Raw genomic sequence first — 27912 nt, 5'->3', positions numbered from 1 at the left:
AAAATCTCCTGGTAACTGCCCTACCTACAGGTGGTTGACTGTTCCAGTCAATATGCCGACTTTGGATGCTCCAGAAGAGAGGCTGAGAAAATTTAAGTACCGAGGCAAAGATGCATCTGTGAGTACCAAGCAACTGCTTCGCCCTATGAAGAAGTAGTGCAGTAAAAATCTCACGGCTGGAATGTATCAGAAATGGAGGGGAAGATGATGTGGGGAACCCAGGTTAGATCATTTCCCCCAGGATTCTCAATAGAGTCGAGGAGTTTCTTCTGAACCAAGATAAAAGGGTCTATTTTGTTTTGTTTTTAATTTTAATCTCCCTCAGTCTGGTATCCAGGGCTGGATCAAGGCTCCAATGACCTGTAGACTGATCGCTAATGGTGGAAATGGTCAGGGACATGTGGGTCATGTCTTCAGAGGCCATAGTCCCCAGCCCTGCCTGGATCTCCAGTTGGGAGGCCCAGGCCTGCCCTTGCGGGACCAATCAGTACTGATAGAGATGTGCTCAGACTCGGGACAATGGTACACTTTGCTTGGATGGTTCTACAGCTGAGAGTCCTGGCCTGCCGAGAATGTAGACAGGCTTCCTTCACTTTGGGAAGAAAGTTAACTACTTTTCTGGATGTGGTGTTAGGAGAAAGCAGAGGAGGTAAACCGTGCTATTTACTGTGTAATATTAACTCTTCTGGACTGTTTACTGTTGTCACTGTAAAAGTGAAATCAGACGCTTTGAGGCATGTTTTAGCTAAATGGGGTGACAGCCTGACTCCCCTGCTCTAAGGGCTCTGGTTCTTTCTTTTTTCTCGTTAGATGAGGCGGCAACAGCGGATGGCAGTCAGCCTGGAGCTCCGGAAGGCCAAGAAAGATGAGCAGGCCTTAAAGAGGAGAAATATCACTAATGTCTCCTCTGACCCAGCTTCTGAACAACTAACCAAAGGGGTACGTACATTGGGAATATGGCATTCAGGACGGTGGTGTGGGAGGTCCATCCTCAGCAGGTTTCTCGGGCTTGAAAATGTTTAATACATTCGGAACTTGCAAACGCTAATCCAGGGTCTTTAAGGAGGGGGGTAGAGGTAAGCTGGTGGTGTTGGAAAGCGAAGGGCTTTCCACAAAGCTACCTTTGTGGCTGTGAGTCTGGGATCTATGTTCTGAGTGACATGGGGTAGATGAAGTGCAGCTTCTAATGGAAATGAACTTACCATCCCTCGGCCAGAAATAAGAAATGAGGGGTTACATCTAGTCACTCAGCATATAAAGTCTTGCCTAGGACCCGAGTGCTGTCCTTCATCATCAGTTCCCCATCCACCCCAACCTCACTCAGTGCAAATTCTGCGTTGATGTGCAGCCTAATGCTGTCTTTCGTGGGTCCTTTCCGGAATACCTTGACTGGGGAGTTTCTCTTCTTAGACTTTGATAGTCGTGGCTCTACATCCTTTTATGATCTGCCACTGTCTGTGTCCCATCTTAGCCATCCACATGCATTATTGCACCCTGCTAGGATTAGGAGTCTTACAGGGCAGAGCTAAATTCGATCTGGGCAAGTAGATCTGATGACACATTAGCAGCCATTAAACGGAATGGCTGTTAGCATTCTCTGATTTTCTGTACATGGCTTCTTTCTCTCAGCATAATGTTTTCAAGGCTTGTCTGTGTTGTAACATATGTCAATACTTGATTCCTTTTTTTTTTCAAGTTTATTTACTTTGAGAGAGAGCATGTGCGTGTACACATGTGAGTAGGGGAGGGGGAGGGAGGGAGAGAGAGAGAGAATATGAGTGAATGAATGAATGAATCAATCAATCAATCAATCAATCACAAGCATGTTCCACACTGTCCGTGCAGAACCCAATTTGGCGCTCAAACTTACAAACTGAGATCATGACCTGAGCTGAAATCAAGTATCAGATGTTCAACTGACTGAGCCACCCAGGCGTCCCAGGACTTCATGGCTTTTATGGCTGAATAATATTTCATTGTATGGACATGCCAAGTTTTGTTTATCCATTCGTTAGTCGGTGGACATTTGCATTTCCACTTTTTGGCTATAATGAATAATGGTGCTTTGTGCACAAATGTTTGTGTGGATGTGTTTTCAGTTCTCTTGGGAGCATACCTAGGAGGAGAATTGCGGGGTCATATTGTCATCCTGTTTAACTCTTTGAGGCTGAAGGTAAACTGAACAGTGGCTCCCCCTCCAAATACCTCCATCTCCTAATCCCCAGGACCTATAAATGTTGCCTTGTATGGCAAAGGGGACTTTGTAGATGTGATTAAGTTAAGGGTCTTGAGATGGGGAGATTATCCTGGATTATCTGGATGGACCCAGTGTAATCACATCGGCCCTTACAGTAAGGATGAAGGACAAGTCAGAGCAGGTGATAGGACCACAGAAGGGGAGATTAGCATATTGTGCTTTGAAGATGGAGGGAGGGAGTCACAAGCCAAGGAATGCAAGTGGCCCCTCTATAAGCTGAACAAGGCAAGGAAGCAGATTCTTTCCTCAGAGCCTCCAGGAGCAGCCAGCCCTGCCTTTAGTCCAGTGAAGCTGATTGTGAACTTCTGATGTCCAGAACTAGAAGATGATGTGGTGTATTAAGCCACTAAATTTGTGGTAATTTTTACAGAAACAATAGGAAACAAATATGTTGCCAAACTGTTTTACTAAGTAGCTGTATCATTGTACATGCTGGCTCTCTTACCAACACTTGTCCATTCTGGGATTGTAGCCATCTAGTGAGTACAAAGGGCTATATTGTTGCAATTTTGGTATGTTTTCCTAACGACTAATGATCATTTTTTGATGTGCTTATTGGCTATTTGTGTATCTTTTGGAGAAATGTGTATTCAAACCCTTTGCTCAATTTTAAGATTGAGTAATTTGTCTTTCTCTTGTGGAGTTGTAAGAGTTCTTTACACTGTCTATTCTGGATACTAGACCCTTACCAGATACATGATGTGCAAATATTTCCTCTTATTCTGTAGATTGTCATTTTTACTTTTTTAGTAGAATCCTTGAACAAAAGTCTTAAATTTTGAAAGTGTTCAATTTATCTACTTTTTTTATTTGGTTGCTTGTGCTTTAGGTATCATATTTAAGAATCCATTGTCTTGGGTGCCTGGGTGGCTCAGTTGGTTAAGCAACTTCAGCTCAGGTCATGATCTCATGGTTCATGAGTTCAAGCCCTGCATTAGGCTCTCTGTTGTCAGCACAGAGCCTGCTTCGGATCCTCTGTCTCCCTCTCTCTTTCTCTGCCCTTCCTTCACTCATGCTCTCTGTCTAAAATAATAAACATGAAAAAAAAATCCATTGCCTGATCCAAGGTCACAGAGATTTATGTCCAAGTTTCCTTCTAAGAGTTTTATAGTTTTAGCTGTTACATTTAGACCTTTGATCCATTTTGAATAAACTTTTGTAAATGGTGTGAGTTAGGGGTCCAATTTCATCATCCCATGTGTGGATATCTTATTGTCCCAGTATCAAAAAGACCATCCTGTCCCCGTTGAATGGTCTTAAATCCCTTGTCTAACATCAGCTGACCATACATGTGAGAGTTTATTTGTAGACTTCGGATTCTCTTCCATTGATCAACATGTTTACCCTATGTCTGTGTAGCACAGACTTGATTACTGTAGCTTTGTGGTGGTTTTGATATAGGGAAGTGTCTTCCAACTTAGTTCTTCTTTTTCAAGATATTTTAGCTATTTGGAATCCCCTTCATTTCCACATGAATTTTTGAATCAACTTGCCAATTTCTTCTAGCAAGACAGCTAGGATTTAGGCAAAGCATAAGAGACTCTTAAATACAGAGAACACACTGAGGGTTGATGGGGGTAGGGGAGAAGGGAAATGGGTGATGGGCATTGAGGAGGACACTTGTTGGGATGAGCACCTGGTGTTGTATGGAAGCCAGTTTGACAATAAATTCAATTTTTTTTTTTTTAAAAGACAGCTAGGATTTTAATGGAGATTATGCTGAATCTGTAGACCAGTTTATAAGAGTATTGCCATCTTAACAACATTAAGTCTTCCAATTCATGATCATGGGGTATTTTTTAATATATTAGGCCCTCTCTAATTTTTTAAAATAGTTTCAGCATGTAAGTCATGTGCTTCTTTTGCTAAATTTATTCCCAACTCTTTTATTCTTCTTGATGTTATTGTAAATACAATTATTAATTTCAGCTTTGGAGTGTTCACTGCTACTATATAGAGATACAAGTGATTTTTGTATGTTAACCCTGCAGCCTAGCTATGTCTTGTTTGTTAGCTCTAATTTGTGTGTATGTGGGGGGATTCTTCAGGATCTTCCATATACAAGTTTTTGTCTTCTGCAGATAGAGACAATTTTACTTCTTTTTCCAATCCGGATGGCTTTGTTTTTCTTACCTAATTAATCTGTTTAGAACTTCCAATACTATGTTGAATAAGAGCAAGGAGGCATCCTTGTCTTGTTCCTGATCTTAAGGGGAAAGCTTTCCATCTTTTACCATTAATTGTGATGTGAGAGGTGGAGTTTTTTTATTTTTTATTATTTATTTATGTATTTATTTTAATATGAAATTTATTAAATTGGTTTCCATATGACACCCAATGCTCATTTCAACAGGTGCCCTCCTCAATACCCATCACCCATCCTCCCCTCCCTCGAGGGGGGATTTTTTTTTATAGAAAAAAAAATGACCTTATGAGATTAAGGAAGTTTCCTTTTATTTCCAGCTATTCTATCATGGAAGGGTGGTTGAATTTGTCAAATGCTCTTACCCTGCATTTATCGAGATAATTTTGTGTTCCTCCCCTATTAATTCTATTAATAGAATTAATATTCTATTAATATGTCCTACTACATTGATGCTCCCATGTTGAACCACCCCTGCCTTCCCAGATTGGATCCCAGTCGATCAGGATGTATAATCCTGTTCATACGTTGATGCATTTTTGTTTCCTAGAATTCTTCTTTTCAAGATTAGCTGTTTTTCTTGAATAATCTCTTTTTGGCTCAAAACAAATTGGGCTACCAGCCTTTGGTCAGTTTCTAGAGTTTGGAAGGTTGATTCTACTTGTGTTTGTTGGTGGTGGTGGTAGTGGTGGTGGTTTGGAGAAGAGAATTTTTGGAGATCCTTACTCTATTTTTGCTGATCATAACTAGCATGTTCTTCATGGAATGAAAAGGTGCTGGGAATCCAAGTGATTATAAGAATTACCCCTTCCCCAGAGCATGGGAAGGGTCCCACAGATCTGTGTGTCCTATAAGACCATCAAATGTCTTTCTCTCCCCTAATGCAGACCAGCATACTGCCCAAGCCAGCTTGTTCTAATCAGATAGATGGCTAGACCAGATGACCTTCATGGTTCCTTTTCGCAGAGACTCTGACCCCAAAGCATCTCTCCTTGCAGGTCAGCCTCAACCTGCAAGAAATAATCAGTGGTGTGAATGCCTCAGATCCAGACCTATGTTTCCAGGCCACCCAGGCAGCCAGGTATGGCTAAACAGACTTCTGCTATTCATAGGTTCCAAGCTAGGAATAAGTTTCAGGGGCCTTCCTGGTTTTGTGGCAGTGACAAAATGCCCACGCAACATAAGAGAAGGTGAGTCCGTTCAAAAGCAAGACTAAATTGTTCCTCTACACTGTCCTTGAGAACATCTTAAGATATGCAAGTGTTGTCAGAGATGAATTGCTTAATTTAAATTGGCCTCTATAGGAATCTCTGCTCATAGATAATACCTGAAGGGAAAAATGTTGCTTCATCACTGCCAAGTGCCATGGGCTGGACTTTAGGATATTAAGTGGCTCTGGCCCAGCTGTTAGTCTTGTTTGATAGCTAGAAATGCCAAGAGCATTTATAAAGGAGGTTCTTAATATCAGACTCACATGACTTGCTTTTATTTTTTTCCCTCTGATTGCGAAGGAAAATGCTGTCCCGTGAAAGGAACCCTCCTCTAAAACTGATTGTTGAAGCCGGGCTCATTCCCAGGCTGGTGGAGTTCCTGAAGTCCTCACTTCACCCCTGCTTGCAGTTCGAGGCAGCCTGGGCTCTGACCAACATTGCTTCTGGGACTTCAGAGCAGACTCAGGCAGTTGTGGAAAGTGGGGCCATCCAACCTTTGGTTGAGCTCCTGTCTTCCCCCCACATGACTGTGTGTGAACAGGCAGTATGGGCCCTTGGTAATATAGCAGGTAAGACTCTCCTCATAAAGGGCTAGGAAACCAGTGGGTCAGGCACCTGGCCTGGCATGCTATGGGAGTTCTTTGGGTAGCATCATAGACTTGATCATCTGAGTTTAAATATCTAGAAACAGTGGGGAGGCTCTGACAGGCTTTTCCAAAATTCAGAGTCAAGTTCAGAGGCTGAAAATTAAAGCTGAAACTAGATGATGCAGTACGTACTGAAAGCTAAAGGCCGCCTAAGGCCATCTGCCAATACTGGGGTCCTACGGCCTCAGGTCTCAATGGCCTCAGGAACATAAGACCAGTCTTTGACCCATGCACTGTGACATTTATGACACACCCATTCATAACGCAGGACCTTGAAAAAATTATACCTCCAGTAAAAGCTGCCAAGGGAATGTAACAAAAGATAATATTTCCTCAGTTTGGGGTAAAAGTCTTCCCTGAAAATGCAATCCTAAAATGGCCTTGTGAGTTTGGGGCTTGCTGCTGTATTCCCTGCATGGGCCAGGAAAGCATGAACTGAGGAGTTAGTGCGACAGTGTTGAAAGTTCTAGCATTCCTGGCTGGATATAAATACAATACTCTTAGGGGGGATATGAACTGAATTGGGCCCCTCTGGATTTTGACAAATTAAGATCAGCCAAATGTTAGCAGTTTCAAGTTCAGAGAGTCAACAACCCACCATGACTGAATCAGCAGAAGCAAACACTGTGATGAGACCTCCAAGGACTTAGGGTATTGGGATAGCAAATGCAGAATATAAAGTAAGTCTGCGTGGTAAATGCTTGCAGAAATGAAGCACCTATTACAGAGACTTTGTCCCTCATTTTGTCTGGTTCAGTAAGGAACAGGCAAAATCGGGTGGTATAAAGTAACATATGCCTTGTCCTGGTGGTTGAAGAATTACAAACTGAGACTTCTAGGGTCTCAAATTGGTATTCTCGCTTGAGCAGCAGGTAGCAGATGGCTAGCATCTACCCATCCCCCAGACTTGGTTTTGAGTTGCTTTTGGAAGCCTCTGTCCCATGTCAACATCTTCTGGGAAGACAATTTGGCCTTCATCTTCTTGAGAACCATGCTATGAAGTACCATCGGCATTTAGGGTCTCGAGGACACTTCCTGGGCTATTGGCTGGCTCCTTGATGTGTCCACAGACTGCCTATGACAGTCATTGCTGTGTGGTGCCCACATCTGGTCTATCTACCCAACCAACATGATGGAGACAGAGAATCTAGTTCATGGGTATCCTAAGTATTTGCCCAACCCAGGAATGCATTTTGGCATCTCACCCTTTGCACAGGCTTTTAAAAAAGTAGTCGCTTACCCCCAGGATTCTCTTTGTTCCCTGTTCAGATGTCACATTCTTATCTATTTGAAGGTGATGGCCCAGAATTCAGAGACCTGGTTATCTCGAGCAATGCCATTCCACATCTGCTGGCCCTGGTTTCATCAACCATACCTGTAAGTGTCTTTAAAGTAGAAAAGCTAGCTAGGTGACACGTTTCTGAAATTGTGGAAGTATTTTCAAGTCAGTTAGGTCATATGGGTGCTGCCTTGCCCCTTAGGACAGCACTTATAAGCAAGACCTAGGACTGAATATCACCTTGGGTAGAGGTTGATGGAAATTTGCCCCCAGGGGCCACTAGTGCTGATTTTACTTTTGTGGGGGGGGGGGGGGGTGGCATTGGAAGAGTTCCATTAGAGTTTTTCTAAAATTATAGTCCTTCAAAAGTAGATGACTAAGCTCTCCATTCAAGGGGCACAGATAGAATTAATGGGTCTCCAGTTCTGTTCCTGGGTACTGGGTCTTGATTTGAAGCTTAGAGTCAGAGTTGATTGATGTGGCAACAATAGAGCTCCCCCACCCCGACCCCACTGGAGATAAATTTGGGTTTTAGATTTGCTTCAAACAAAAATGAAGAGAAGGTAGCTTCTAAAAGCCAAGGGAATACCCAGCCCTCAGGGTGGGAGAAAACCTGACCTAATGGAACCAGAAAAAAGCTGACATGACCAGGGAGTTCACAAGGAGAGAGCAATGTAAGAGGACAAGTAGGGCAAGGGACTTAGACTTCCTCATGCTGACAGAGGGAAGGCTTTGAAGGATCTCAAGGCAGGAAGTGAAGTGATCTGATCTTTTAGAAAGACCCTTCTGGCTGCTTGTAAAATGATAGCAAACGGAGATGGGATGCTGCCATGTTGGACATGGGAGATAGAAAGAAGCAAGGATGCCCTCCGGTTTTGGGTTAGCTTGTTATGACGGTCCTCCTAGAGAAATGGGAAGATGGAGGGAAGAAGGAATCAGAGCCTTAGTTGTACATATTAGGTTGAAGAGTGTGAGAGACACCATTGTAGCAATGTCAGGATGGATAATGTTGGTCTAGATGATTGTGCACACATCTGTCATCCAGCTGGGCAAGATCAACTAGAGCAGGGCTAGATGCTTACTTTTATAAATAAAGTTTTATTGGAGCATGGCCATCCCCATTTATTTATGCCCATATTGTCGGTTGCTTTTGTAATGTTACAAGGGCAAAGATGACTTGTTGCACCAGAGAGACCCTATGGCCCATAAAGCTGAGAGTGTTTACTATCTGGCCTTCTATAGAAAGAATTTGCCCCAACCCCTGACCTAGAGTATGAGGAGAGCCTGTGACTAAGTCTCAAGAATTCTGACACTCCGAAGACAGGCATAGCCCACCCCAAAGACTGAGAAGAAACAGCCCATTTGGCGATAGAAATGCAGGTTTGGGGTCATAGGTGCCAAAAAGAGCTTTTTCAAGAGGGGTACTAAATACCTCTGATAGGGGTGGTAACTTTAAGACTGAAAAAGCAGCTGTTGGATTTGGTGACTTGGAAAAAGCTGATTTCATCACTAAGTAAAAAGAAGTAGGGGCAGAAATCAGACCAGAGGGGTGGAAGAACAAATAAGAAGCTGCAAGGTAGACGCAAATATAGACACATCCTTGAGGGCTGGACTCTAAAAATAGAAGCAGGACCATGGCTAGAGAGACGGAGGGGTCCCAGAATGTGGGAGTGATCCAGGGCAGAAAGGTGGTCGTGGGGACAGAATCTTCAAAGGCAAAAATGGGATCCAGATGTGGAGTAGGAAGACTGACCCCTGAACAAAGATCAGAAATGTGGTTGCCACATGTTGGTAGGGTTACTAGGCAGACCAAGCAACTCCTGCTTGACCTTTGTTTTGTCGATGAGAAGTGAAAACAGGGTCATCAACTGAGTCCAGGTGGGAGGGACATTTTGAAAAATCCAAGGATCCTACATATAACGTTTGAATAGGAAACCTCAACTCGTTCTCAGTCTCCCTAGTGTGCAACACTACTGAGAACAAAGTCTGCATGAAGCTCAAATTCTTTGCTTCACACTGGTCAATAATATTGATGAAATATGGCAAGGACATGTAGCCATTGGCCTTTTTCCTTCTTTGCCCCCAATGCTGGAAGCAGTCTCCTTGTTACAGATCACGTTTCTGCGGAACATCACGTGGACTTTGTCCAACCTTTGCCGAAACAAGAGCCCTTACCCCTGCAAGAAAGCAGTGAAGCAAATGTTGCCTGTGCTCTTCCACCTCCTGCAGCACGAAGATGGCGAGGTTCTCTCGGACACCTGTTGGGCCCTGTCCTACCTCAGTGATGGCTGTAATGAGCGCATCGGCCAAGTGGTAGACACGGGCGTCCTACCCAGGCTGGTCCAGCTCATGACCAGCTCGGAGCTCAATATCTTGGTAAATGTCCCTGGTCCTGCCTGTCTCTGTATGAACCTTCCAACTAGAATGTGGGAGTCATACTCACTTGAGTGAGACCTCTCCCACCATCAGCTCTAACACTGTACCTAGAACAAAGCTTGTGGTCTGCATTGCCCTGGTCTCTGCTACTGTCTAGCCAAGGACTTGAATGTATTTTGATCGAAAAGCCTAGTGGATGTTAAGTAACTTACTTTTTCTTAATCTGGTAACTAGAAAGTATAGAAAAGCAGCACATTGAAATTGCTTCTGGTCCTCCACCCTTTTGTGGCCTTTCCTTCCAGTGGTCTGTGCATGTGGATGTTAACCAGTTGGCTAATGCAGGGTATGCGTGAGTGTGTGCGTGTGTGTGCTAACGTAAAGCTCATTATAACATTTAAATTTCTTACTCGAGGGTAAAAGAAAATTCCCTCTTATCCTCTCCCCAGTTTGTTATTAGACTACTGAAATAGTCTAGGTAAAAATGAAACAAAGTCAACATCAAATACTTGGCTAGGATAGGAAACATGTCACTTATAAGCTTCTTGAAGACATGCCTTAAAACATGGGTGCCCCTTTTGACTTCTATGGCTAGCCTTGTATATTTATGCAGGCTTCACAATCATCTGTGCCTAGATTAGCATAATATTATTCAGACATCAAGGTTAGTTTGGGGGATGATATTGAGAGGAGGGAGGGTATGAAGAGAATAAGAAGAAATAAGAAGCTGTATGTCCTGGGTGTCAAGGGCCCATTTGGAACCATCCTGCCAAGGCTGTGATTGGCCTATTCCACCTCTCACTTGAGTAGCAGATACCTAGCATGAAAGGCTAGGAAAACTCTAGAACTGTTGGTGGTCTGTGCTGGGGCAGCCACTACAGTGCAGAGAAACCAAAATGAATGCACAGTCAGCCCTCAGAGGACTGTTGTCTTGAGCCCAATTGCAGACCCATCCTGGGGACCTTCAGAGTTGAGAGGGTGTTTGTGAACACATCAACAAATGCCATTGGGATCTCATTAGCTCCAATTAAATATACAGCAGGAACCTGACACTCCTGCTAAATACAAATTCAGTAGAAGTTACCACATTATAAATACTGTAATCAATTTAGCGATTTTCCCAGTGTAAGATTATGGAAAGGACAGCGTCATTTCTTAATAAAGCCATCCCTTGACCTCTGTCTCACTGAACCTGGAACTGTTGAGAGGCTAGCAAGTACCTTCAAACTATGCAAATGGCTACGGATGTGCTGAATTAATAAAGATCATGGATTTGATCATCATTCACAGGTTTCCTGAGCACCATCAACATAGCAGGACGCATATTTGGGAGTGCACATAGCTTGGTGTGACTGTCCCCTTCTGTTGTGATAAATTGGCAAAGCTTGCTTACACTTGCAGCCTTGTTCTTCCAGACCCCCTCTCTCCGCACCGTGGGGAACATCGTCACAGGAACGGATCACCAGACCCAGGTGGCCATTGACGCGGGCATCCTGAACGTGCTGCCCCAGCTCCTGATGCATCCCAGGTCCTCCATCCAGAAGGAGGCGGCTTGGGCCTTGAGCAACGTGGCTGCAGGGCCCTGCCAGCACATCCAGCAGCTGATTGCTTGTGGCACGCTGCCTCCCTTGGTGGCTCTGCTAAAAAACGTAAGTGGTGCACTCTGTGACAAAAGGCTGTTTTCCAATTGGCCCCACGTTGAACCCCTTCAGGAGTTCAGACACCACCTAAGAAGCAAATTAATCGAGATCACAACAGAGCTATGAAACCTTAGTTTCCTAATTCTCCCTGGGGGAAAAAAAAAGGAAGAGGCATCCATTTTGGACAACCCATTAAAGACTTAGGAGACTAAACAAGCATTGTTCAATGAAAAGGTGACCCCTCCCACCCCTGCCCCCCCCCCCCAGCTCAAATATTCAGAAAAAAATCCTGAGCTGGTAAATATTGGTTTATCTTTGGTGTTAGAAGAATGTGGCATCCACTCTACTTGTCAAGAGAGGGGGAGGTTTTGTTCTGTTTGAGGAAGAAGAACCTATTGGGTTATGGTGATATTGTACACTGGATTTTTTTCAGCGTAAAAATCACATTGATTGGAGTGGCAATATATACTGAAAATCCAGATATAAGAGTAGAAGTAAAACAAAACCTCCTTCTTCCTCCAGATTCCCACTTCCCTCCCCAGGACAACTCCTATCCGTCAGCATTTCTTTTTGTCCCCTTTGAATGGATGGGCTCAGTTTAATCATCTATAGGTGACACAAGCCAGGAGTGGTTTTGTCTGGTTGGGGGCAGGGAGGCAAGTGGAATAGGATGGGAAAGAGAAGCTGCCGGTGGTGTTCCTGTCCTGGGGTTGGATGGTGGGTTCCTAGGTGTGCAACCTGAATCAAGGCATCTTTTGATCTATTAGATGCTTCCTATCCTGTGTGCTACCATGAGTCTATATAGATTCTCATCAGAAACCTCCAGTCATGGGGGCACCTGGTGGCTCAGTCGGTTAAGTGCCCGATTTCAGCTCAGGTCATGTTCTCATGGTTCCTAAGTTCAAGCCCCACATTGGGCTCTGTGCTGACAGCTCAGAGCCTGGAGCCTGCTTGGGATTCTTTGTCTCGTGTGTCTCTCTCTCTCTCTCTCTCTCTCTCTCTCTCTCTCTTTCTCTCTCCTCTCTCTCTCTCTCTCTCTCTCTCTCAAAAATAAACACTAAAAAAAAATTAAAAAGACATCCAGCCTTGAATCAAGAAGTAATCTTACTTCAAATTACTTTTTGAACTACAGTTGGCTTGGAGCCCGAAGTTGTTTTTGGTTATTGAGTTTCTTTCTTTCTTTCTTTCTTTTCTTTCTTTTCTTTCTTTCTTTTCTTTCTTTCTTTTCTTTCTTTTCTTTCTTTTCTTTCTTTTCTTTCTTTTCTTTCTTTTCTTTCTTTTCTTTCTTTTCTTTCTTTCTTTTCTTTCTTCACTGAGGTCACAGTTTTCCCCAGCCATAAAATGGGAATAACTCCTTCTGCACAGGGATAGAAGGATCTATGATAAATTACTCCCAGATCTCTGGGCAAAGTGTTTCTTACAAATGCAAGGAATGCATTGAGTGATATTTCAATGGTCTTCCTCTGACACCTCTGGTCTGGCTCATTCCCTGAGATCACTTTGTGTGCTCAGCTTTGTAGCTATGGAGCTTCTTGTCCATAGTTTCCCTGCATCCGAAAGACTAAGGGCATCTGCCCTTCCCCTCCTCACGCTCTGTCTTTCTCTCTCTCAAAAGTTAAAAAATAAAATAATTCCAAGGATAATTTCTAATATATATAGATTATCTGGATTGGTTTATGTTCGTTATATTATTCCCATAACCTGACTTAAGGAAATGAGTCCATTCCAACTTAGAACTTCCCTCTAAGTCCTAATGGGAGCCTGTCTGCTCCTTGGCTTCTCAAAGTTGCTATCCTCTGTTCAAGAACTAGAGGCAAATTGCTGATGTGTTCGACGTAAATTATATATACAGTCTTGGCTGTCACCAGCCTACCTAGAAATTGAACTAAGTTAGCATTGCTATATTTAAGTTCTTCAGGATCCATAAAGATTGTAAACATTGTTTCTTCAGGGAGAATTTAAAGTCCAGAAAGAGGCTGTTTGGACCGTGGCAAACTTCACAACTGGAGGCACCATAGACCAGTTGATCCAGCTTGTCCACTCTGGAGTCTTGGAGCCACTGGTGAATCTGCTTACCATCCAAGACCCCAAAATTGTTACCATCATCCTTGATGTTATCTCTCTTATCCTCAAGGTGAGCTGCTCTAAGCAGATTGGTTTTTTTTTGTTTGTTTGTTTGTTTTGTTTTGTTTTTTTAAGCAGGTTGGTTTTGAAATAGCAGTCTCCAAACCGAAGGCATTTATTTTGGTTCTTAAAACCCCTATGTGGATTCTCTTTCCATTCCCCCAACCCTCCTCCTGTTCATGCATCCTATGGAAAACAAAAACAAGAGGCCTTTCAAAGAAGGCCCATCTTCATTTTTTCAAGTGAGTGACCATATGCCTAACATTGTTTCAGATGCTCAGGATACCACAGAACAAAGTCCTTGCTCTGGTAGAGCTTCTATATTAATGGGGAGAGAAACAGACCCAACAACTGGGAGTTTATGTGATGAAGGGTCAGTCGCTGATGCCTCAGAGCGGGAAGGTAATGGTGATCCCGTCAATGTAGTAGTCAGGAGAAACTTGTCTCAGGAAGAACATGCATGCAAAGACCAAAGAGAAATGAGTGAATCTTATGGATATCTGGGGAAAGAGGGCTCAAGGATGGGCGGGAGCAAAGGGATGGAAGGTGGTGGTCAGGCTCAGAGCATCCATATCACATAAGGTATGTGAAAACCTTGGCTTACTCTGAGTGAGATGGAGAAACCAATCAAATGTTTGAAGCCGGGAAAAGCAGTCCTGTACACCACATGGCTGGCTCTTCTAGAAGGCTAAAACATAGGATACACCTGAAAGAGAAGCAAGAAGTTAGCAGAGATAGATGCTGAAATTGGACTACAAAGCCTTGAATTAGAACTCCAGGAAAGTTTTATTTCTGAAATAAAGGCAAATTAAGCCAATGTTCATAAACCATTGTGTCAGTTCTATATTGCTGCATGATCAGTTACTCCCTACTGGTCTAAAACAAATACAATAAAACCTTGGATTGTGAGTAACTTGTTCTGTGCATGTTCTACAAGACAAGCAAACATTTCTAATAAGTTTTAACCTGATAAACAATCTATGCCTTGCAATACAAGTCATACATGATGCCAAATGTCCCATGATTCACAACTGAGCCAATGGTTCTTCTCTCTCTCTCTTGCTACTGGATTGTGGGCGATCATCTTCCATGCTTGGATGCTCAGTTTCAGGCTGCAGTGTTTGGCAGAAATTGACGATTTTTCAGAATGTTGGAAGGTGCCCACAACTGGCACTAGTGTATTTTTTGTCACTTCAAAGCACCTGTGGACAGTCCTTTGCTTTTCCATACAAGAGTAAGCTTAGGAATTCTCCCATTCTAGGTCAGGTTGCCTGTAGATATAGACCCTTTACTCTATGCCTTATTGCTAGTTACATTAAATATAGTATATGACAAGAGTTTAATAATTACTGTAGTCAGCATCCATGCGAGCTTAGACGTGGCCCCCAGGCAGAAAAAGATTGAAAAGAAAGATGGTAATAAGGAGATGATTACAGTGGAAGTGACGAAGGAAATCAAGAAGTATGAACGAGGTATGTGAGTGGCTAAAACTGCAAGATTTTAGAAGAAGTCGACGTTGACCATTTGCACAATATTAAGAAAGAAGGGGGCTGGATGCAGCAAAAGGATATCAAATATCAAAGCAATGGCCACATGTTCTGGAAGATGTAGAAAAGTTGCTTCTGTTTTAGATAGAAGAAACTAGCAGGTGATGCTGTGCCCAAGAACTTTGTCTGCAAGAAGGCAAAGGCCTTGTACACCAACCCTGTAAGTAAACTGCCAGGTATGTCAACAGAAAATGAAGTCTTCAAAGCAAGCAGGGACTGGTTTGATAACTTTAAGAGGAGAAGTGACATCTATAGTGTTGCGAGACATGGAGAGGCTGCGAGTTCTGATGCTAAGGCAGCTAAAGCTACTGCCACCGAGTTCCAGAAGCTCATGGTTTCCAAGTGTGACCTGCCAGAACAAGTTTTTAACTTGATGAGCCAGGGCTTTTTTTGGAAAAAGATGCCAAAGAGGACCGACATTACAAGATAAGAGCACATAATGCCCAGTCACAAGCCCACAAAAGACCGTCTCACCCTCATGCTTGGTGCTAATGCAAGCAGGGATTTTATTTTGTTTTTAATAATTTTTTAAGTTTATTATTCAGAGAGCACAATCTGGGGAGGGGCAGAGAGAGAGAGACGGACAGACAGACAGACACAGAGATCCAGAATCTGAAGCAGGCTCCAGGCTCTGAGCTGTCCACACAGAGTCTGACGTGGGGCTTGAGCCCATGAACCATGAGATCATGACCCGAGCCAAAGTCAGAAACTTAACTGACTGAGCCACCCAGGTGCCCCACAAGTGGGGATTTTATTTTATTTTTTTATGATTTATTTTTGAGAGAGAGTGTGTGCGTGTGTGTGTGTGTGAATGAGGGAAAGGGAGAGAGGGAGACACAGAATTCTAAGCGGGCTCTGAGCTGTCCACACAGAACCCGATGTGGGGCTCAAACTCACCAACTGCAAGATTGTGACCTGAGCCGAAGTCAGCCTACTGAGCCACCTACTCAACCTACTGAGCCAGCCAGGTGCCCCGCAAGTGGGGATTTTAAAGTCAAGCCCCTGTTCATGTATGATTCCAAGAATCCATGAGCCTTCAAGAAATGCAAGGTGCAGAAGAGCCAGTTAAACATTATGTGGAGGTCCAACAGTAAGTCTTGGGTCACTCATATCTTGTTCATTGGGTGGATCAATGAGGCCTTCAGTCCTGCAGAATTTTAGAAAAGAATTTGTCACACAAAACCTTACTGGTTATGGATAATGCTCCTGTTCACCTGCCAGGCTTTGAGGACCACTTACTGAAGGAACTTGAGTTCATTAAGGTCAAGTTCCTTCCTCCCAACACCATTCCAATTTTCTAGCCCATGGATCAGGAGGTTCATTTCGAACTTTAAAAAGCTTCATAGCAAAGCACTATTTCAGCAATGCTTCAAGGTGACCAAAGGAACAAACCTTACCCTCCAAGGGTTTTGGAAAAATCATTTGCACATCATGAACTGCCTCAAGATCATTGATAAAGCCTGGTATGGGATCACCGAGAGAACCCTTGATTTTGCTTGGAGAAAACTGTGGCCCGATTGCATTCTTGGACATGACTTAGAGGGGCTTGCTTATGAATAGGAGCCAGCAGTTGTTGATGAAATTGTGTTCTTGGAAAAGGCCATGGGACTGGAGGTGAATGAGGATGACATTCAAGAGCTGGTAGAGGAACATGGCTGGGAGCTGACCACTGACAGACTGATGGGTCTGCTTCGTGAATAACAGCAAGAGGTTTTGCAGGAGATGGCCTCTGCAGAGGAGAGAAGAAAAAGGCAGAGGAATCCCTCACTTCAAATGAGATTATGGAGATGTGTAAAATGTGGGAGATAGTGCAAAATTTTGTAGAAAAGCACCACACAAATAAGACTGTAGCAGTGTGAGCAATTAATCTGTTTAACAACAATGCAATGTTATTTCCGCAAAATCCTCAAAAGGAGCAAAAGCAATGTCATCGGATAGGCTCCTTGTTAAAGTTGCATGAAAAGAAAAAGATTCTATTGAGCCAATAGATAGCAGTGATTCCGTTAGTGATAGTGAAGTTCGTCCCACACAATAACCCTCCTCTCCCTTGTCTCCTTCACACCAGCCATAAAGATTTTCAAAGATAAGTGCAGGTTAATTAGTGTTTCTTTATACCTTGTATTTATTTTGTATTATATTACAGTATTATATTGATTTTTATATGAATATTTTGGGGTTGTGGAATGATTCATCTGAGTTCCCATTATTTCTTATGGGGAAATTAGCTTTGATAGACAAGTGTGTTGGATTACGAGCATGTTTCTGGAACGAATTATGTTCCCAAACCAAGCTTTTACTTTATTATCTCATCTAGTTTCTGGGGTTAGGAATCTGGGGATAGCTTAGCTAGATGGTTCTGGCTCAGGGTCTATTATGAGATTCAAGGTGTCAACTGGGGCTGCAGTTTCATGTGAAGGCTTGATGGAGGCTGAGGAGCAGCTTTCAAGATGGCTCACTCATATGCCTGGAAAGTTGTCACTTTCCTGGACCTGGAGCTCTCATAGGACCATTTATGTGTATTCTCATCATGGTAGCTGGCTTCCTCCGGAACAAGCAATCTAGGAAAGCAAGGTGGACGCCCCAGTGGCTTTTATGACCTAACCTTGGAAGTCATTCCAACAACATGGAATGGATTGGTTACACAGATCAGCCCCACTCAACATGGGAGGGAACTATACAAGGGTGTGAATATCAGGAGTTAGAGATCATCTGAGGCCATCTTGAAGGCTGGCTATATTCATCTGGTTAAGGTCCTTTTATATGCGACGAAGCCGTTTGAAGAATTTCAAAGTAACACCAGGGGATTCCTTTTAAAAGCTCACTTTAATCATCCTTTTCATGTAACTGTCTTAGAAAGAACTGACCTGAGTCAAGAACAGATTTGAAATAGCACCCAATTAGACATGAAGACTGAGCAAATCACATGGATGAAGCATAGAGACTTGGCTGCCCGTAGACAAAGTTGGACATAACGACATAACACATTGGTGAAAGCACACTTGTGGGCTGGAGAAATTGAACTTCATCTGTTTCATTTGAATTAAACATTTGGGATTTTTTTTTCCTTGGAGGCATCTGGGAAAACCACATCTGATAGATCAGAGAAAGGCACTGGAATAGCAGGTTAGGAGGACAAGGTAGCAGAGAGCCTCTAATGGCCGGCAGAGTGCAGCTTGAAGTGACTTTGGGGCTGTTTGCTCTTCTGCCAACATCCAGAATCCTTCTCCAAGGCTCTGCTTGCCCTGGGTCATCCCACATCCCCCAGCTTTCTTTCTGAGGCTATGCTAGCTCATTGGTCCTGCCTTGGTTTCTTCACTGAAAGCCAAAACTCATTTTGGACCCCAGATAGGACCAAAGAGTGTCCAGCTTTAGACAAAACAGTACAGACTCTCATCAGGTAGATGGTGTGACCTAAATAAGGTTTAATTTGGACCACAGGAGGTTTTCTTATTGCTCACAAAATAAAGAGCAGAGCCCTTCGGAGATGACACCAAAGCTGCTTCTTTACTTCTCTTTCCCCAAATAGGCTATTTAGCTAGCTGGATTATTCCCTCTTCTCCTAATAAGCAACACTTAACCCTTCAAAAAGTTGTCCTTGCCATTCCTTGTTTTGGGAATGCTGGGAGTTTCCTATGGTTGGCCCTGGCGCAGCACTGTTTTTCAAGAAGGTGTGTTACTTCCCAAGCCTTTTATGCACATCTTCTATAACGTAAACCACTGATCATTTACAGTGTTCTACTTTCTGTATTGCAACAATTATCTACCTGTCTGCCCCAAAAATGAGTTATGAAAAGGCCTTTTCTAAATCCCATCTTGAGCTCTAGTTTTGTAGGCCTCGCCCACAGTCTATGTACAAGTGTTTGAATGAACAGCCCCAGATGACAAATCCGATGATCAGCATTGGATTAAATCCACTCATATTATTTGTTTCCAGGGACTTGGTTATTTGCCATGGTGTTGCTCAGGGTCCCCTTAGTCTTACCTCTCAGGGCTTTACGGTGAGGGTAGGGCCAGAACACCTCTATTTAAATAGCATTACTTAGGGTGCCTGGGTGACTCAGTCGGTTGAGCATCCGACTTCGGCTCAGGTTGTAATCTCATGGTTTGTGGGTTCGAGCCCACATTGGGCTCACTGCTGTCAGTGCAGAGCCCACTTCAGATCCTCTGTCCCCCTCTCTCTTTGCCCCTCCCCTGCTCATGCTCTCTCTCTCTCTCTCTCAAAAATAAAGCATTACTTGAACATTCTTTCAAACTGTATTACTATTTTTTTTGAGAGTGAGAGGGCACAAGTGAGCAAGGGGAGAGAGACAGGGGAAGAGAGAGAATACCACGAAGGGCAGAGAAGGGGAGACAGAGAAGCAGGGCTCCCCCAAAGTGGAGTTCGAGCTCACGAACTGTGAGATTATGACTTGAGCCAAAGTCAGATGCTTAACTGACTGAGCTACCCAGGTGCCCCCCTCAAACTGTATTTTAAACCATTTCCATTAATTAGAAGGGAGATAGCTATTAAACAGTAATAGCAATGTATTTGTGGAGGGCAGCTTACTTGGCAAAAATTGTATTTTGTGCAATTAATATAAACCTAAATATGTGTACTATAAATACCCAAAAGAGGAGTAAGATCCTGCAGTCTTAATTAGGGAAAAATAAAACTATGGCTGCCCATTCTGGAACAGGAGCCTTTGACTCTCCTGAGGCGAAGCTCCGCCTCCAAAGAGCTTTTTTTCTTACGTGCCCACAGGCAGCAGAGAAGCTTTCAGAGAAGGAAAACATGTGTCTCCTGATAGAAGAAATCGGTGGTGTTGATAAAATTGAGGCCTTGCAACTTCATGAGAACCCTCACGTTGCCCTGACTGCTTTGAACATTATCGAGAACCATTTTTGTGAGGTCAGTGATTGCAGAGCGGGAAGGAGCACTCACACCTCCTGGTGAGGCACCTTAGCAGGTGATCACTGGGCAGGTGCCTGTGCTGCCCCTGGGAGGTGGGTGACCGGACAGGTGGGCTTCTCTTGTGACTTAGCTCTGAGTTTCTCCCCCCGTCCATGTTGAATGGGCTGCCTTTGAGGGGCAGCTTCCTGGCTCCTGGAAATCACTCTAGTCCCATAAAGGCTTGCCCTGTTGTCTCTGGTTTAGAATTTTGTTCTTTTTTTTTTTTTTTTTTTTTTGTCTTTCCCCCTGCTTTCCTCTTGTGGTGATGAAGGGAGCAAGAGGGAGGGGCTATGATGCTGAAGTGATTTATTTTTTGTCTCTATTTAAATGTTTTTATTTTTGAGAGAGAGACACATGAGCAGGGAAGGGGGGGAGAGAGAGAGAGTGACAGAGACACAGAATCTGAAGCAGGCTCTAGGCTCTGAGCTGTCAGCACAGAGTCTGATGTGGGGCTCGAACTTGGGAAAGGCAAGATCATGACCTGAGCCAAAGTCAAATGCTTAACCGACTGAGCCACCCAGGCACCCCTGAAATTATTATTATTATTATTATTTTTTTTACTGAAAAACCCAACTAAGGCAGTCCCGGCTTCTGAAAAATGATTTTGCTACTTACTGCATTGTTTCTTTTCAGAACACAGAGTTTGGGATAAACTGCACACAAGGCTTTTAACTTTTCTGCAGGAGTAGGGAATAATGATCAGACAGCATTAGACATTTCTTTATATGTGTTTTATTTAATAAAATATGTGCAACATAAAACTTAGCATTTTAACCATTTCTAAGTGTATAATTCATGGTCATTAAAAGTACCTTCACAGGGGTACCCGGGTGGTTCAGTTGGTTAAACATCCAGCTCTTGATTTTGGATCAGGTCATGGTCCTAGGATCATAAGATCAAACCTAAGTCTTAAGATTTGAGCCCCAAGTCGGCTCAGAGTGGAGTGTGGAGCTTGCTTAAGATTGTCTGTCTCTGGGGCGGCTGGGTGGCTCACTAGATTGAGTGTCTGACTTTTCAGCCCAGGTCATGATCTCAAGGTTCGTGAGTTCAAGCCCTGCACTGGGTTCTGTGCTAACAGCTCGGAGCCAGGAGCCTGCTTTGGATTCTGTGTCTCCCTTTCTCTCTGCCCCTCCCTCACTCTTATTCTGTCTCTCAAAAATGAACAAATGTTAAAAAAAAAAAAAAAGATTCTTTCTCCCTCTGTCCTTCCCCTGTGTGTGCACTCTCTCTCTCTCAAAAAACAAAACAAAACAAACAAAAAAAACTTACACGTTGCTGGGTAGCAGTCACCACCATCCTCTCTAGAACTCTTTCATGTTTCCAAAGTGAAGCTCTGTTCCCAGTAAACATGGACTCCCCATTCTTCCTCCCCCGAAGTCCCTGACAACCACCATTTAACATTTTGTCTTCGTGAATTTGACTACTCTAAATAGCTCATGTAAGTGGAATCATACGGTATTTGTGCTTTTGTGATTGGTTCATTTTACTTGGCATAATGCCCTCAAGGTTCATCCATGTTGTAGCCAGTGTCAGAATCACCTTTATTTTTTTTAGGCTGAGTAATATTCCATTGTGTGTATATACTACATTTTTGTTTATCCATTCCTCATGGATCTTTACTTGGACTGTTCTTTTGACTATTGGGAATAATGTTGCTTTGAGTATGAGCAAATACCAAACAAATACCTGTTTGGAATTCCTGCTTTCAGTTCTTTTGGGTGTATATACAGAAGTGGGATTGTTGGGTCATATAGCAATTCTATTTTTAACTTTTGAGGAATTGCTATACTACTATCCACAGGGAATGCATCATTGTACATTCCGACCAGCAATGCACAAGGGTTCCCATTTTTCAACATCCTTACCAATACGTGTTGTTTTCTGGTTTTTTGATCCTAGTCATTCTAATGGGTATGAAGTTGTGGCTTATTGTGGTTTTGAGTTGCGTTTGCATTAGATAGTGTTCATATGAAGGTGAGCTCAAAGTTCTTAAGTGGCCCTCTAAACATAGGGCTGGGGTTTTACGGAATGAGTGACACTCCATTAGGCATCAAATTGGAATCGTCAGCAAAATCCAGAGCCATACAACAAATACGACCATGTTGGTGGTTTGTTGCTACCTGAAGTCAGTCAATACTGGTTTGGGACCAAGGGGGTGCTCTCAAAACAGAGAGGATCCAGAACAGCAATCAGCATCTTCTGGGTTAAGGCTCCTACAAAACTTTGTAAGTAGGAAACCCATCTCTTAAAGGAGTTTCAGATTCCTAGGACTCATCCAAGGGCTCCAGGCTAAAGACTTCTGATGTAGAAGTAACAACTACCTACACTGTGTCCTTACTCACTGTAAGGGCACTGTTCTATGTATCAAAACTGCACTTAAAAATAATCCAGACACAAGAGGACAAATACCATATGATTTCACTTACATCAGGGACCTAGGAGTATCAAACTCACAGAGGCCTGCAGGAAAATGGTGGGTGCCAGGAGCTGGAAGAGAAGGAAATGAGGAGTTAGTGTTTAATAAGTACAGAGCTTGGGTTTGAAATGACAAGAAAGTTCTAGAAACGGATGGTAGTGGTTGCACAGAAATGTGAAGGAACTTAATGCCATGGAACTCTCTACTTACAAATCGTTAAAAGTGCTGAATTTTTTTTTTTAATTTTTTTTTCAACGTTTATTTATTTTTGGGACAGAGAGAGACAGAGCATGAACGGGGGAGGGGCAGAGAGAGAGGGAGACACAGAATCGGAAACAGGCTCCAGGCTCGGAGCCATCAGCTCAGAGCCTGACGCGGGGCTCGAACTCACGGACCGCGAGATCGTGACCTGGCTGAAGTCGGACGCTTAACCGACTGCGCCACCCAGGCGCCCCTAAAAGTGCTGAATTTTATGGCACGTATGTTTTACCACACACATAAACTGTATTTAAGGTAGAGCCTGAGAAATATTTTGGTGCTTTTCTCCTTCACCCTCTTTTCTGAGGGAGCCTTGAGGCTGATTTAGATCAAATTGTTAATCCATAGAAGATGTTAAAGAGTCACCTGTAAGGCACTAACATGCTGGGAGCCTGCAGGTATAATAGTGTCTCTTCTTCCCTGAAGGGAGAAGAAAATGGCACAATATTACCAGCCCTGGACCAAGATTGTGAATTCTTAAACCACTTAACAAAAAATTACCAAGGCCCCACGACTTCTAAACCAAGGACCACACCCTAATGGGTAACTTCTTTAAGAATCTTCTAGATCTTGGCATGCCGCAGGTGTAAAGCTTTTTAAACTGAATGTTAATAAAAGTTTCAAAACATTCACCTCCATCTATCAAAAACGCCGTTAAAACAATTGCGTCTTAAAGCCATGTGGAATTCATCTCCTAAGAATGTGTGGTTTAGTGGTTACCTTTAAGGATCTTAAAGGAAGACACTAAAAACAGTAAAATGGTCTATAGCTATTTAAGACAAACTTTGGCTTGTAGACTTGATTTAACCAGTAATTCGTATTTCTTTCCCCTTCCCTTTTCATGGAATGCCTGTTAGTACAGAACATTCTTCAGGGAAAGCTGTGTGGGTGATGGTCATAAGGAGAGTAGAATGGGATGGGAAGGACCTAGGACCACAATACTAGGTAGTGTTGTGATGGATGTGGGATATGCTCTGAGGATTGGACTTGATTTCTATTATTTGAGTGTAGAGATGGGATCAAATTCTATTGTGGTCTGAAGCATCACACCAAAATGTCATGCCCAAAGCATGTCTTCGCTGGTCCTTGATAAGTGAGGAGGAAAGATGTGTGGGTGTCTGTCTAAAATACTGCTGGGGGCTGGGGCACCTGGGTGGCTCAGTCAGTTGAGCGTCCGACTTCAGCTCAGGTCATGATCTTACAGTCCGTGAGTTCGAGCTCTGCGTCGGGCTCTGTGCTGACAGCTCAGAACCTGGAGCCTGCTTCGGGTTCTGTGTCTCCCTCTCTCTCTGACCCTTCCCTGTTCATGCTCTGTCTCTCTCTGTCTCAAAAATAAATAAACGTTAAAAATTTTAAATACTGCTGGGAGGTATCTGGGTGGCTCAGTCAGTTAAGCATCTAACTCTTGATTTCGGCTCAGGTCATGACATGGGATAAAGCCCCGCATTGGGCTCTGCACAGATAGTGCAGAGCCTGCTTGGGATTCATTCTCATTCTCTCTCTCCCTCTCCCTCTCCCTCTCCCTCTCCCTCCCCCTCCCTCTCCCTCCCTCGCTCACACGTTCTCTCTCTCTCTCTCTCTCTCTCTCTCAAATATTAAAAAAAAAGGGGGGGGTGCCTGGGTGGCTCAGTTGGTTAAGAATTTGACTCTTGATTTTGGCTCAGATCATGATTCCACAGTTTCTGTATCAAACCCTGCGTCAGGCTCTGTGCTGACAGCATGGAGCCTGCTTAGGATTCTCTCTCTCTCCCTCCCTCTATGCCTCACCCCCCCCCCCCCTCCAGGATCTCAATAAATAAATAAGCTTAAAAAAAAAACCTTAAAGAAATACCATTGATGAGAGAGACCATTCATGTTCTCACAAATGTCTCCTTTAGTGGTGAGAACAAAGCTACAATATTGTGGACATTAGATCTTCCAATGAGCATCCTCATCAACTTTTGAGGTGACTATGCCCGCTGCTGAGGGCTATGTTGGTGAGATTAGATCTTTGGTGTTTTGCTTTCCCACGTGGAAGTGGACCCAAGAGACTCCGTTTCAACTCCCTCTTTCATTCATCAGCTCAGGCCATCCTAGCTTGGCACGTCTCTGGCCAAGGACTCTGAATCTTAGACCTAGGGATTGAGCACAGAAGAAACAAATAGTTAGACAGCATTCACTCACTCCAGTGGCAGGGCCTTATGCTCAGTGGAATGGACATTTTTCTGTGGTTACCTGCTTCCTGCTTCTCCAAGGCTTCTTTGTAGTCCTCTCTGCTCTCCCATACTCTTTAGAATAGGTTCTCTTTTTTGTTTAAGTAGCCAGAGTTAGTTTGGGTTGCTTGCAACTAAAGAATCTTTAATGATACACATAGGGTGAAAACCTAAACCATAACTAGTTATTATTTAAGTCCAAAAGATTTATTAAATCCCATTCTGTTAAGACATTGTATAAAATTTGAATTTTAAGTTAAAAAATACAGTGTAAAAAATATAACCTAGGGGCGCCTGGGTGGCTCAGTCGGTTAAGCTGCCGACTTCAGCTCAGGTCATGATCTCGCGGTCTGTGAATTCAAGCCCCGCGTCGGGCTCTGTGCTGACAGCTCAGAGCCTGGAGCCTGTTTCGGATTCTGTGTCTCCCTCTCTCTGACCCTCCCCCATTTATGCTCTGTCTCTCTCTGTCTCAAAAATAAATAAACGTTAAAAAAAAATTTTTTTTTAAATATAACCTAAATTGTATATAAAACATTACTATATAGTGCTATATATATAATTCTATATCATATATAAACATATATATAGCTCTATTTTATATATAAATATATATAGTTCTATATACATATAGTTCTATATTGTATATAAATATATATTTTAATTAAAAACAAAACTAAGAATGAAAAAATGATCCTACTATTCCAACACAACTATTTTGGATTGATTAATTATTTTTATTCTCAATGCTCAATGTAGAGTTTGAACTTAAGACCCTGAGGTCAAGGGTCCTATGCTTTACTGACAGAGCCAGCCAGGTGCCCCATCAACACAACTGTTTTTATGCTTGTGTTTTCCCTGCCAGTTTAAGTCCACATATACCTATTTTTTTAATCTGATTGAGATCAGCTTCTTTTTCAACATTTTTAAATGCTACTTTCCCCCCCATCAGAAGACTGAAGTTGGGGGAAAGGCAGAAGGTGAGGTCGTTTACAAAAATATTTTGAGAAAACTTTTTAATGAAAAAAAGTTTGAAACCCTGTTGAGGTGAGCCATGGTTGCCCAAATGGTCTAACCTTGTTGGTTCAAAATACTACTAGCCTCTTTTCTCCCCTCCCAGTCAACTATTTTTTTTTTCAACGTTTATTTATTTTTGGGACAGAGAGAGACAGAGCATGAACAGGGGAGGGGCAGAGAGAGAGGGAGACACAGAATCGGAAACAGGCTCCAGGCTCTGAGCCATCAGCCCAGAGCCTGACGCGGGGCTCGAACTCACGGACCGCGAGATCGTGACCTGGCTGAAGTCGGACGCTTAACCGACTGCGCCACCCAGGCGCCCCCCCCAGTCAACTATTTTTTACTAAAATTGCATAACAAAGGAGCATTTGTATTTTATCTTTTTTTTTTTTTTTTAATTTTTTTTTTTTTTAACGTTTATTTTTTTTGGGACAGAGAGAGACAGAGCATGAACGGGGGAGGGGCAGAGAGAGAGGGAGACACAGAATCAGAAACAGGCTCCAGGCTCTGAGCCATCAGCCCAGAGCCCGACGCGGGGCTGGAACCCACGGACCGCGAGATCGTGACCTGGCTGAAGTCGGACGCCTAACCGACTGCGCCACCCAGGGGCCCCATGTATTTTAAAGATACTGATACCAACTTGTCCAGCGAGGTTTAAAAGAAAAGGAGCTATGTGCTTATTGTACATGGCTTGGGTGCAAAGAGATGGTGTTAGTCACCTTCTGGCTGGGTGCCCATGTGCCTGAACTCCGTGTGTTGGGGTGACTGGCAGGGCAACAGAAAGGAGGAGTTAACTGACCATTTGTCAGCTTTACGATATTAAAGCTGAATTGAAACAACTCTGACTGTCTCGCATTTATGCCGAGTTTGTCATGGTTAGAAAAAATGCAATTCTCTTGGTCTACCATCTACGATCTATAATTTACCTGCTGTCTATTTTCCTGAAACGTGGAGTGACCATGTTTAATGATAATAGCACATGAGATTTTAGGTATAATAGCAAAAATAACTGAACCTGGAGTCATGAGCCATGGGTTCCAGTTCTGGCTTTTTTTTTCTTTAAGTTTCTATTTAATCTCTATACCCCACATGGATTCAAACTCACAACTTCAAGATGAAGAGTCACCTGCTCTTCCAACTGAGCCAGCCAGGTGCTCCCTGGCTCTTTGTTGAAATAGTTGAAGCCTGGATATGTTCTGCAATTCCTCTGCTTCTTGATGCTTCATCTGTCAATTCTTTTCATTCCTTTGGGCTTCCAGTTTTGATCTGCAAAATATGTTGGGTTTGATAGTTGTATAATGTTCTTGTATATTTTATGTGCAACTCATACCAACCTTGAAAAGTGGGGCAAAAATGGTCATCGGTCTCCAATGAAAGAAACTGGAGCTCACAAGGCTATTCATCTTTATTAATAGATGAATTCATATTTATTCATCTCTATTAAAGATGTCTTGCATCGTTTAATTAGTGGTAGATCAGGGAATCAGGTACAAACCTTGATGCATTGTTATCTGCTATATACCAAATTCCCCCAAACTTAACAGCTTAAAAAAAACTTTATTACCATACACATTTTTTTTTTGTGGGCCAGGGATCTGCAGACAGCTTAGCTGGTGGTTCTGGCTCCAAGTCTCATTAGATTACATTCAGGCTTCTGTTAGAACTGCATTTTCATCTGAAAGCTCAACTGGGGGAGGTCATGCTTCAAAATTAACTTATGTCATAGGTAGTAGGTTCCATGGCTGTTGGCTAGAGACTTTAGTTCTCTATCACATGGGCCTCTCCACAGACTACCCAAATCTCCTGACCATGGGACAGCTTGCTTCTCCCAGAGCAAATGATCTGAGAGTATGTGCGTGGGAGAGAAAGCGTGCTCAAGAC

General features: G+C 43.1%; 1 protein-coding gene across 1 annotated transcript; it reads left to right on the top strand.

Annotated features, from left to right (window-relative positions):
• Positions 1 to 38: 38 nt before the first annotated feature.
• On the top strand, positions 39 to 23457 carry KPNA7 (karyopherin subunit alpha 7). The gene is made up of 10 exons (XM_025923345.2): positions 39 to 118; positions 811 to 939; positions 5399 to 5481; positions 5912 to 6180; positions 7553 to 7635; positions 9650 to 9913; positions 11326 to 11559; positions 13502 to 13684; positions 19963 to 20109; positions 23252 to 23457. The coding sequence occupies exons 1-10, from the start codon at positions 53 to 55 to the stop codon at positions 23363 to 23365; spliced, it is 1572 nt and encodes a 523-aa protein (XP_025779130.1). The 5' UTR covers positions 39 to 52; the 3' UTR covers positions 23366 to 23457.
• The last annotated feature ends 4455 nt before the right edge of the window (positions 23458 to 27912 follow it).

The sequence above is a fragment of the Puma concolor genome, chromosome E3 (assembly GCF_028749965.1).
Source record: "Puma concolor isolate L17-30 chromosome E3, mPumCon1.1.hap2, whole genome shotgun sequence".
NCBI lineage: Eukaryota > Metazoa > Chordata > Mammalia > Carnivora > Felidae > Puma > Puma concolor.
The sequence above is the reverse complement of the archived record's forward strand: the minus strand, read 5'-3'. Positions and strand labels throughout refer to the sequence as shown.

Excerpts from the sequence above, each read along its gene's own strand:
- KPNA7 (XM_025923345.2), top strand. The coding sequence starts at position 53 with ATGCCGACTTTGGATGCTCCAGAAGAGAGGCTGAGAAAATTTAAGTAC. Across the intron at positions 9,914-11,325 it reads GCTCGGAGCTCAATATCTTG|ACCCCCTCTCTCCGCACCGT; the intron begins GTAAATGTCCCT and ends TTGTTCTTCCAG. Across the intron at positions 13,685-19,962 it reads TTATCTCTCTTATCCTCAAG|GCAGCAGAGAAGCTTTCAGA; the intron begins GTGAGCTGCTCT and ends ACGTGCCCACAG.